The sequence below is a fragment of the Hippocampus zosterae genome, chromosome 14 (genome assembly GCF_025434085.1).
Source record: "Hippocampus zosterae strain Florida chromosome 14, ASM2543408v3, whole genome shotgun sequence".
In the NCBI taxonomy this organism is placed as follows: Eukaryota; Metazoa; Chordata; class Actinopteri; order Syngnathiformes; family Syngnathidae; genus Hippocampus; species Hippocampus zosterae.
The window spans coordinates 6101189-6113900 of NC_067464.1; the positions used below are offsets into that span (position 1 = coordinate 6101189).

General features: G+C 43.6%; 1 protein-coding gene across 1 annotated transcript; it reads left to right on the plus strand.

Annotated features, from left to right (window-relative positions):
* Window positions 1-4284: 4284 nt before the first annotated feature.
* Window positions 4285-12048, plus strand: vgll2b (vestigial-like family member 2b). Its single transcript, XM_052085424.1, has 4 exons — window positions 4285-4481; window positions 6086-6473; window positions 9995-10441; window positions 11234-12048. Exons 1-4 carry the CDS (start codon window positions 4395-4397, stop codon window positions 11275-11277), a joined length of 966 nt encoding a protein of 321 aa, XP_051941384.1. The 5' UTR covers window positions 4285-4394; the 3' UTR covers window positions 11278-12048.
* Window positions 12049-12712: the final 664 nt, after the last annotated feature.

The following is a 12712-nucleotide window of genomic DNA, read 5'->3' on the forward strand; positions in this document are numbered from 1 at the left end:
AACATGGACCCCATCAATCCACAAGTCCTCTGAAATGCACGTTATATTTCAAGCATGCAACAAAATTACAGTCACACACTTCTTTAGTTTTTTTTTTCTTTCATTGAAGCCCATGACTTCCCAATGTCCTGTGTGGACAATGGTGAAGTTGTCTTGGGAAGAAAATACCCACACACTTGCACATCATGGAGGATTTATCACCAACATTTGTGTATAACCATGAGAGAGGCCAGACCTGTCCATATGTGGTGGTCCCGCATGTGTGTGTTTCCGATGACACTGCGGGAGATGATTTTGAACAGCTGAAATGAGTTTGTGTGGAAGCGGGCAGCTGTACATCTCGGTCTTGGACATATATATCTACACACATACACGCACGCACGCACAAACGCGCACACAAAACGCAGTGGAATCCCAACGTCTGACCCCCTTGAGACTAAGCCGGACTGAGACCTTAATAAAGGCCTTGTTGTTTCAGGAGCTAGCTGCTCGGTTTCGAGTTCAGGTCTCTTGCAAACTCATCTCTGCAGTGCACTAGCCATTAGTGTTATTTTGACTTCGGATTTACAGTATTGTTATGATGCTTGTCAAGTCTCTATAACTGACTATGTATTTGACACCGTCCGGCATTTCTATTCTAAACTATTGATGGTGGTGTCGTAATGAAAATGGAGGTCTAAATAAAACCGGGTTGCCATTAATGTGTCAGCTGGCCTGCGACTCGTCAGCCAATGGGAGCGTTTGTTCGTTCAGACTACTTTTAAGAGGGGCGGGGCCAAGATGTGCGGCGGGGTCATTGGGAGTGATGCAACCTCTGTTTATTTTCAGCATATAGGTGTAAATGTAGACACACGCAAGTGAGCACACACTCACCCAGACCGTTGAACATAGCGTTCTTTACCTGCAATAACTGTAGATGAAATTACCTCAACTAAAGGCCAAAGTCATTGTTTTGATAAGTTATAGCAGAATCATGCAACAAGCACGCCGATGATTTCCACTAAACCTTATGGAGGAGGGGGCCGTATGAAGAAAGGATAACATTTTGTAAATCCAAACAAAATTGAAGCCAGCAGTAATTTTCTTTTAGCAAACGTTGGATCCATTCCCCCCTCCCCAGCCCAGAATTCAAATGGGAGACTTCTATCTGCCATTCTGAATATTATGAACAAAAGTTGCTTGCTCATGAACAAACAGGCAAGCAAACAACCCCCCAGAAACAGAGCAGCCAGCCATCTAACAAACAGATAACTAAACTAAACCTCCATGACTCAGAAAGTAGCGTGATAACGTACAAATACACAGACACAAACAAATACGGCATGCTATAATTTTGTCGCTTTTGTTCAAGGGTTGGTTCTTTAGGCAGGCCTAGACCGTAAACGGAACAGCTGCATCTGTTGGAAATCGGAAGGCACTGGAACCAATGCTGTAGTAAAGACATGACGACAGGAAATATTTGTCTGAAAAACGCACAGAGGTCCGAAATACAAAAAAATCAACAAAATAAATTAAAAAGCACGGTGATAACTCAGCATGGATGGATCGATCTTGCTAAGCACGAGTAATGGAAAAATGAAGGCTCACATTTGCTGCGTTAACCAGTTATATATTTTGACACCTCTGGTATATTTTGACTTGCCACTTCTTAAAGCCCCTTATTTAAACCACTAGTGCCATCTAGAGGAGTGAAAAATATAACTACTGCTTCATGAAGCAATTTTGAAGCTTCATTGTCCCATCACGAATAAGTGCCATTGTGGTTTGGGATCTTTTGATAACAAACAGCAGAGATGCAAACAGATTAGGGAAAGGTGTCTTCCGGATGAAAAGACTGACCATCCAGACACAGAGCTTGTTGGTAACAAGGACTAGGTCAGGAAATGGCAGTGAGCGAGACAGTGAGTAATACGCTCATTGCCATGTATACTATTAGTGGCGTCTCTTGTCTTCCGTCAGCTGCAGCTGTTGATCACGCTGGTACAACATTGAGCGTTTCAGCATTGCATCACTTCGCCTGACTTCAGCGCCATGCTCGCACTTAGTCTGCACTTATTTGGAGCCCCTTTAGTACATCAGGCTACGGTTAGCAAACCTTAGCTGTTGTAACCACGCACAGCAAAATCGGATTTGGGTGCACGATTTGTCTTGGGAGCACATTCTGCTCCCTTAGCGTGGTGACAACCTGCTACCAGCTATTCATACAATCCATGTCGCGGACATAGCGAGATGTTGGTTATGTTCTCCAGTGCGGGGAAAGCAAGCAGGGGGACGATGTAACTTCCCAAGGAAGCTTGTCCACTGGCACACATCAGAGACATTCCACCTCATCTGACACTCGTCCATGGAATTCTGCACATTTTCCGCACTGTTCTCCGAGGCATTCTAAAGTGCCTGTCAAATAGACTGGCGTGCCCAAGCAGCGGTGTTAAAATAAGGGAGATGGACCTCTATCTAATAAAGTTGCCCTTTCAACAACAACAACAACAACAACAAAAATCTGCTGCTTGCTGCTTTTTTATGAGATTTTTATAACTGAGCAATACATTTCAACACTGACATAACACATGCACGTTTGTGTGTGTGCGTGTGTGTGTGTGTGTGTGGTCAAACTGATTTAATGTGTGCTGCTAATGGGTTATAATTTGCCGCAGATTAGTGCAGAGTGCCTTTGCCTTCTGTATCGGTACAGTACAAGCAGTGTATGCAACCTATAGTTGACACCTACGTGCTGTTCTGGGAACACACTAAATACTTGAGATGGCTCAAAGGTTTACCTGGCAACCGATAGGCTGTTTTAAGAGTGTGGATACACTTTCAGCTTGAACAGAGTGGCCAGGGTGCACGGAAGGAAATAAAGGGCTTGATCCGTGCAGTCCTTGTCATAATCAGTGGTGTGCTAGTATTAATACTGCCTTGTAATAAGTGAGGATGTTTTATATTCATTCATAACCTAAAATAGATGAAATGACAGCTATAAATTCCGATTAATTTAACCAGATTTTTTGGGGACTAAAATTTACATTTTGCCCAATGTTAAACATGACAATATAGTTGTTCAATTTCCTCAACATAAAGAAAAGGGAGAAAATGATTTTGCCACAAACGTGCAAGTGTTCCTTGTGAAGCATGTAACACTACTTCCCTTTGCTAAAGCCCTCTTCAGGGTCACACGTATAAAAAGTGGAGCCTGACTGATAAAACACGGACCTCACCCTTAACCGTCCATCCAACCATTTTCTTTCGGTTAACCCAGTTCAAGATTGCAGAGAAGCTAGGGACAAAAAGGCAGACAGTCTTTAGCGTCATGATCGATATTCCCTTCATTGGTTCAAAGGGAACATTTATATCAATTGACTTGAAGTTTCAGTTACTCTCGAAATGTCATGATAAGCGGTACGCTTGGTCGAGTTTGGGCAACAATTTTCTAACTCAGGAGGACCTAATTGAAAGGAAGCAGGCAGGCCAGGTGGGAGTGCTATCAAAAACAGCTTCCCAAAACAAAACACCAACAATATGCACATCCGGCTTACAGTTCTGAGGCTGACGGTTTGAGTTTGGGCTACAACCTTCCTATGAGGACTTTGCATAAGTAGATTTCCGCTCACAATCTAGAAACTTGCATTTTAGGTTCAATGAAGAGTCAAAATCATCCTTATGTGTGAGTGTGAATGGTTGCTTTCTATACATTTTTCCAGTCCAGGGTGTGCCCTATCACTCAGCACACCTGCGGCCCTCGTGAGGATAAGCGGTAGAGAAGATGGATGGATGGAATTGAAGAGAACATTGATTATTGAGAACACTTACATTTTTAATGAAGATAAGTGTTTATGCATTGCTCATTATAATGAAGAAAAAAAAAGATTCTCAGAAGCGCAAAAAATGAACCTGGAGAAGTCTACTAGGACCCCTGCTTTAAAAAGAAAGTATCATTTGTTGACGGGTGAATTTGCATACTGGATTTCACACTGTTATCATAACCAATTGACATTACAGTCCATATTAAAGATGAGGACAAGGTATTTGTAATGGGATCGGATCAGTGGTGGTGGTTGGTTGGTGGTCCACCAAGTGGGAGGGGTTGACACAGAGATGTACAGGGCAGTCCTACTTACCCTCGGCACCCAACACATTTCGCTGCCGCAGCTGTTGCGGCACCCGCACACACCCACGCGCATTTGCACACACTTAAGGGTGCTCCTTGTGTGGTGACTTCATGTCCATTCAGGCTGCTGCTGCTGCTGCTGCTGCTCTCTGCTCCACCAACGTCTACTCGGGTTGCCTCGCCGGCCTGCACACGCGCACACAGACGCACGCAAAGTGGAATGCTGTTGCCGTCTTGCTGGGAAAAGTGGCACTCAGCACAAGAGTGAAGAAGACTGCGCTCATTTACCATGAGCTGTTTGGATGTTATGTACCCAGCCTATGGACATTACGCCTCATACGCAGCTAGCGCTCCTGCTTTCATCAACACACTACAGGTAGGACGCAATTCATTTTATTATTATTATTATCATTATAAAATGGCAGTGATTTATCACTATTGTATTTTCAGGCTGGATTGTATTAAGGATGAAAAAATATGACCCACCCCCCCAAGTTTCAAATCTAGTTTTGCAGGTGACCCTGAGAACAATGTTGAGTATTAACAAAATACACTTTGGAATCAAAACCATGTTAGAAAAAAAAATGTCAGTGTTATACAAACATATCTCGATGTTATATATTGAGCTACGTATCTGTACTTAAATCATCATATATATGAACATCTGCATCTTCATCCGCATCTAATCGTCGACTAGATTTGAGGAGCAACTTCCTAATTATGAGGAAATTTTTTTTTGCAGGTTAATCTCAGCGACCCGAAGCAAAGGTATTATTATGAAACAATAAAAACGTGACAATATGACAAATGAGCAATTGGTTTTCTTTTATGTAAAATCAATTGTTTGATTTTCTTCAATTCACATTGTGTACAGCAGCGAACTATATTTTCAGTGCAGCAATTTCAAACACAACTATAAATTTCAGTTTGAACTTCGTATTTGTGATTGGGTTGAATGGTGTTTTAGCAAACCTCAAAAGATACCTAGCTGTGTTTGCTGTGCAGACCTCAAAACTTCCAAATCAAAACTTTGTCAAAACAGACAAATAAAGTCAACTAACATCAACTGATATTAAAATATTTTAAACTAATATTTTTCATCTTATATGCTGCACTACCTGGCTGACGTAAAATAGAATTAATTTCCGGTTTAGGTCCTGTTAGCTGTGTAGCATAATTAAGAAGACATAGTTAGACTACTTTTTAATTGCCTGCTCTTTGTGCTCCATGTATAGCACTTTGTATACAGCGGCGGTTGTTTTTAAAGTGCTCTATAAATACAGTCGAGTTCGAGCCAGACCTCTGTGAAAAGTGTCGTTGATCACTCCATTCATCCATCCATGCATCTAGCCATCCAATATCTGAGCCACTTTTCCTCATAGGGGCCGCGGGCGCGCTGGAGCCTACCCTAGCTGACTTCAGGCAGTAGGCCGGGTACACCCTGAACTGGTTGTCAGCCAATTTGCAGGGCTACTCAATCGCTCAATTCCAGTGTCTTGGATTCCATTTAAATCTTGGGTTATCTTAGTAATTAGCATGACCTGTCAGTCTTTCCTCGTCACTCCTTCACGAGAAGTCAGAAAATTAGCTTGGTGTTTCATCACACTATTAGCAAGCAGAAGCTCGTTGCCAGCTTGCCACACACTCCGACTACCCGTGGCGGGTGATGTGAGCGATGTGTGCGAGTCCGGCACAGCCAAGCTTCTCGGGACAGTCTTGGCGGTTGATTCTCAGCTTTGCTGTTCAATGTATTTTGATGAGATGCAAATTTTGCCTAGCAAACTGTGATGCAAAACTCATTTTTGGAGCCTTGTAGAGAGTACAGTATATCTTCATATCTACAATCATGCCTTCCAATTTCAATTCCAAACAACCTACATCCAGAGTCTATCTCCCTTCAATTTCAACATAGTCGGTATATAAATCTATCTACCAATCTATATTTATGACACCTGCCTCAACTCTCTTCCTTGTTGCCAGACTCCCACTGGTGTGAGTAGTACCTCGCCTCTGTGCCGGGATTTTATGGACACTCCCAGGGCTCCAGAGGGAATGTCCGCCGTTCAGGGCTCCGTTGGCGGATCGACGACCTCGTCATCTTCGTCCGCATCGTCATCATCATCATCTTCTTCTTCTGCCTCCTCATCTTCCTCTTACACGCCCGCGGCCTCCCGGCCTGACGAGGGCCCCAAGGACAAGCAGGAGGGCCCCGAGGCCGAGTACCTGAGCTCGCGCTGTGTGCTTTTCACCTACTACCAGGGGGACATCAGCAGCGTGGTGGATGAGCACTTCTCTCGGGCCCTCAGCTCCTATATGGACGGGGAAGGCAAGCGGCAAGTTTCGGAGCAACAGGCGGCTGGTACCCCAGGTATGGTGGTCATTTGCTACGTGCGGATTACACACGACTCACAAAAAAAAAATCTGCGTCAAATTTCAGAACGAACTTAAAATGCACCTCGACATTTACGGTAGAGCTGAGCGATATGTACACAATCTTCAATTATATAATTCAAGTCCCTGTAAAGTAAATATTTAGATTTGTTTCTAAATACAACCTGTGGAGATGTGGTATATAATGAGAATAGGAGTCAGTAGATTGACAGTTGTGTCCCTTTTACTCGCCACACCAAAACCTACGGGTTAAACAACAAATAGCGGCCATTTTGACCGCTTGTGATAGATTCGAATCTGTGTGGTTACCCACAATGGAGAGACACATTCAGCAGGAATTTGTACCTTTGAGCGAGTGCAGGGACTTGACATGTTTCCCCATTGTCGGACACCACAATAAACAAGCTTGAAAGTAACTGCTGAAAACAAGTAAAGACTGAGAACTATATGCAGTACCGAATTGTGGCGATCTGTTTTTCACCATTTGTGCTTGTGGTTTTTTTTTTTGTGTGGTCATGGCTAAAACGGTTAAAACATTTGATTGACTGTCAACAGCTGAGAGCAGTGTGGTTCCAACGTACTAGGTGGACACACCCACAACCTTTGTGAGCGGAGACACGGACATGATTTTTCAACGTTTTTTTAAGCTTTGTTTTATATAGATGAAGATATATATGTTTTTAAATCATTAAAATGTGGCAGGGTTGTCAACAGCACTATTGGTGTTCTATGGTGTGTTGAATTTTGAAAACGGATTTATTCGATGATTATTTTTATTGTTTAGATTCATTTTGCTTTGCAGGGACTGTGAGCATAGTTAGCCCCAAAATATTGATCAGTTCAAAATTTTAGAACCTTAAGTGCATTCAAATTTTGAGGCACTGTACCTGAAAAACTTCCAAAGGTTTGAAGCAAATCTTAAAATTGTATCACTGAGGCAATATTATCATGCTGGTCAGTCTGCATGGGGTCTTTCTGATCTCACTTTTGCAACGCGTAATGTCAGTTTGACATGGCACATCACAACTGATGCTGCGTTTGAAAGGTGGCAGAGTTGCCTTTGTGAGATCTTTTGAGGCAAGCAGGATGAGCATCAGACATCTGGGTGTAAGGAGTAGGGGGTAATGAAGTTCTTGTGAGCTATATAAGTCCAAGGGTCACTTTGTTGAGTTCAGTTGATAAAGAATATATACTTTAGTAGTTTGACATTAAACTTCAACTGGGAGTTGCAATAAACAGCCCGGAGCCTGTTTTTTTGAGGAATGATCTGCCAAACTGCTGCCTGATGAGCTGAGTTGAGTTCACTCGTATTACAGCTGCACGATTATGGCCGAAATGATCATCATAATTATTTTGATCAATACTGTAATCATGATTATTGGTCCCTATTATTCATCACATCAAGGAAAACATCTTTTTTCACAGCATTATTTTTCAACCAAAAAAAAAGCAAAGTTTTCATTGCAAAATGAAACTTTAAAATGGGTCATCATTTTAGAATCAATGATCATTAAAAAAATACCCCAGAATTGAAAACTTAGCACGGCCTAATTGAACAAATATATTATCACTAAAACAACTTCAATGAATCCTGATCCCTTGTGAATTTCTAGCTCCTCGTCATGATGCTCTAAATCTGCAACGCATGCAGATTCTTCTCAAGGGAGTCAACTGTGCCTTTCCAAACATCCAAATGACGTTGAAAATCACGCTCGTTATTGCATCACTGGTGCAACGTCAAAAAGCCAATCGGTCCACCTGCATGCGGTCTCTCTAACCACACTTTTGAAACGCGTCATGTCAGTACAACACACGCCCTGCCTCACAACAGAAGCTATGTTTGTACACGGCACTCAGCACACAGCCTCGTGGCGGGCGTATCCTTCTTCAAAGACGCCCCCCGCCCCACACCACCCACAATGGCTGCTGTCAGATTTATACGCCATGTGATCAGACACTACCCCTTGGTGCGCCATGCGGTGTCTCTTTTCCAAAAGAATATCTAAAAATAAAAGTCTGCTGCTGAAAACGTATAATGGCCTGCTGACATTCTGTCAAGGGCGAGGAGGAGCAGGAGGAGGTTGGGAGGGGCGCACAAAAAAAAAAAAAAAAAAACAACAGGTGGGGGTGCGGGGTACTGAAGAGAGGGGCAGCCAGCTCTCGCACAGGGTCACTGTTGTGTTCGCACACGAGTGTGTTTTAAGACTTTCACGAGGGCCGAATCGACACGATAGTGAGAGATGTCACCGCAGGCAGTGATTTAAGACTCTTTGGGCTGCCTCTAGGTCACAGCGTCGGCCTTAAATAGATGGCATTCTGGGATATAACGTCTCGCGCTATCTTTCCGCCCCACTCTTTTCTCTCTCTCGGCACTACATGCGGTTGTGTTTATTTCTGTATCTTGTTGGAGCTAGCACAGTGTGACAGCATGATCCAATGGGGAAGATATCTGGGCAAGAGGGCTAAGCCGTCATGTGACTGCCATCTACAATTCGCTACGCGCTCGCTGCCGTTTTTAAGCCCCGTTTCCACCAGGCGGTACAGTCCAGTTTGGTACGCAGCTATTTTCTGCGTTTCCGCTGTTCGTAAATGGGAGGAAAATCACTGGCTGTAGTTCAAACATAAGCACTTGACTTGCATGACAGTTGGAATTGCTTGTTGAAGAGATGTGCCCTTGAGCAAGGCACCAAATCATGGGTGGGGAACGTTCTACTGATCCAAGCGCAACAGAAAATTTACGGAAAAAAAAATATGATGCAACATTTGACAATTTGGTGCAGACCTTCACAAAAGTCCAATCAACATTCTTCTTCTGTCCTGTCCTTTGGGGGAGCGCAATGCAAATTCCAAACTGGGTGCCAACTGATCCATTTTCCCCCCAACTGCAGGTCTGTCTGATTGTAGCTTGGCCCCAGTACAAAGGGAAAATGTATTTTTGAACTTTTGTAAAAAACCCATTATGTTGGTTTTGTGTCATCTTGCTCGGTAGCTTTCACTGTTGACCGAACCGTAGCAAACCAATAAACAAGTTTTCAAAGCCAACCGTTTGTGGCTCTTGTGTCACTTTCTGGCAACTGAAAATGACATCACAGATGCTCCGGTAACAACCAAGCACGGCTCACCTGTTTTCGAGAGCGGAGCCAATATTTATCAGATTGCCATGTTGAGACTATTAGGGCGGCGTGGAACATATTTGTGCAAAGAAAATTTGTGGGTTGACTTCCCCTTTAAAAATTCTAAACAGGCTTCACTTGCTCTATCCAGTTTCAAGTAGTTTTACACGGTAACCTCATTCGCCCTTATACAAAGATGAAAAGAAATACTTGTATACGTAGAGACGATAGGAAAGTAACGCCTCATTCACACACTGATGATATTTCTGGTTGAGACATGATCTCGTCACCACCCGAGCCACGTGGCGTGAGTAACGCTCCACGAGCCATTGAGTCATTGTACTTGATGTCATTCACTAGCATTCCACTGTGTTCTCTCCATCAGACACGCCTTCACCGAGCAGCCGACGAAGCTTCCCTCCATCCTTCTGGGACAGTAACTACTCGTCACCTCAAAGCCGTGCGCACTGCGAGACGGCGGCTCCTTCCTATTCCATGGACCCCTACGCCTCGGGGCTACACCCGGGTCTGCCGCACCCGCACGCGCACCCGCACGCTCACCCTCACTCGCATCCTCACCCTCACCCGGCGGAGAGTTGGGGCTACACACAGGCTCAGGCCTACGGTCCCCCGAGGCCCCTCCATGAACTGTACTCACCCTCCACTTTGGAGCCCCACTACGGGCCCCTGCTCATGCCCACTGTTCGGCCGGCCCACCTGCCCACCTTGCCGAGCCACTACGAAGTCAGCAAGCTGGAGCCCACGGCCTCCTGGCCCGGCCTGCTACCTCCGGGGGACGTCGGCCAGACATTGGCCCTCAACATGGACGCAGGTAAATGAAATGACAGTTTTTCTCTCCGAAAATGTAGCCCAAGAATGAGCAACTTCAATGCTGAAGAGAGCCACAATTTTTATCACTGCTCGTGGCGGGCCATGTCGGACCACACACTTCCCAACCAGATGTATGACAAAAATGCTATTTTAAATATGGACAAAGAACCACTATCCTAACCCAACAACAAAGTGTTTAAAACAAACAACAAAATAAAACCACCCATTATTTTCAGTGCAAAAGGCTCTCTTGCATAAAAATTTCCATTCAAGGATGGCAAAAAAAACCTCTTCACAAGAACCCCCCCCCCCCCCCCACACACACACACACACACAAATGCACTCTTAAGATACAAGTGGTGAACAATTGGGAGATTTTCAAGAGCAGCGAACGTTGCGTTCTCATCAGGGTTTGTTCAAGGTCACACATTTTTATTTTTATTTTCTAATTCATGTTATGTTATAGACATCAAGTGCAGTATATGAGTTTTGAGCATCACTCCCCTTTTTTAAACAGATGTTTTCCTTAATATTAACATTTCTCGGGCTCTAGGCGCACACTTTTATACACACTCTGCGGTGACTGTCCATCTCATTCCACACATTGACACATGGTACTTGTTTGTGGTGGCGAATACCCCGTCCCTGCACCATTGCGAACACCCCCACTACCACCTTCAATTCACCAGTTCATATAAAGAGAACGTTTGGCTAAAACATGTTCCATGACAACGTGCGCTCTGCTGTTTGCCGACGTGCTCCTAATCACTCTTTCTTTATTGTGCATTCTCAGGCCTGCAGCAGCACAAGAAAGGGAAGGAGCTCTACTGGTTCTAACGAGGCCCGCAGTCACATTGACCACAGCCAATTAGTCCCTGGACCTTCTCCGCTTTTGAAAAAGTGTGTCCCCTTTATCCCATGCATGCACGCAGACAAACACGCATTCAGATCGACACACAGACACATACACACTCCTGGCCTCCCCTGACAGGATACAGCCTGGCTCCAGGTGGATGCGAGTGCACCATGGAGATAACAAATAATCTGGACCGTCTTCGCCATGTCCCTCCCCCGGGGAAGACCCTGGCATGGAGGGGGGGGGGGGGGCGCGCCATGTTGGACCCAGAAAAACAGACTTTACCTCATCGCGGGATGGATTTTGGGGAGGAAATCACTTCAATTGTGCCTGGTTATCTTCATTTCAAGCCTTGTGTTTGTCACTTCGTCCACCAAAAAAGTACGATAAAATGGAGATTTTGTTATTGATAAGATGGTGTTTCTATTTATTGGTGTTTACTTTATGAATTGTTTGCTATATAGGCCAGTGTTTCTGCAATGATTGTGGTTGGGTTTCTTGTGTTTTTTCCAAAGGTATGTGACAAAAGTGACCACACAAGACTTTTTTTGTGGCACTTATTATCCATTTCTGGGAGAAATTACATTTTTTTTGGAGGGGGGGGGGGCAGGGGATTACTTTCGCTGGATTGATTGCTTTTAATTCTCCCTTGTTTGAATCAGGACTGTCTCTTTCGTGTGTATTATTTCTTTCTCCATTTATTTTGTGTCCAAAAATATTGTGATGTCAATAAATATTTTTTTTTAAAGCGCCACATTTCTCAAGCGTGTTGAATCGGGGAGGGGTATGATCAGCAATTTATTGATCAGTTAAATCACAAGGCAAAATGGAGTGCACTCATCCTTTGTTTTTGGTTTAAGATTTGTTCCAACAAATGAATTAAATTTAGTACCAAAGTTGAAACACAATGGAGTACTGAGGCATAGTTATAATTCCTGTCAATATTTGTATGAAAACACTTCATAGCCTTGAATACAAAAACGCAAAATGGAACACAATTCCTTACATGCTGCTCAATATAGACTTGCAGTGAAACGTGAGTTCAGAACATTACAATTAAAAATATTTTAAAAATAACAATGAATTAACTTTTGCCATCGTCTGTTATGGAAATTTAGTAGTGGACTTTTCCCATTAAGTCGATCAGGGTAATGCAGTAAAATTTGCATCCCAAATGTTAAATGTAATGCAAATGTGGACCAGCAATGAAACTCCACAAACGAGTTTGGTAATTGTCTATAAATGCCATGAGATGGTGCTAACGCAATGTTTTTAGATTAGATTCCAAGCAGAAAAACACCACGTATGTGAGTTTTGAAGCAAATAAAGGGGGACAGTTTCCCTCAAAAAGTTGGCAAAAAACAGACCGTGTGTAAATGGGGTTCACTGAACTTTATAATCACAGTATAAGCACAG

Coding starts and splice junctions, on each gene's coding strand:
- vgll2b (XM_052085424.1), top strand. CDS start 4,395: ATGAGCTGTTTGGATGTTATGTACCCAGCCTATGGACATTACGCCTCA. Junction 4,482..6,085: donor CTTTCATCAACACACTACAG/GTAGGACGCAAT, acceptor CCTTGTTGCCAG/ACTCCCACTGGTGTGAGTAG. Junction 6,474..9,994: donor ACAGGCGGCTGGTACCCCAG/GTATGGTGGTCA, acceptor TCTCTCCATCAG/ACACGCCTTCACCGAGCAGC.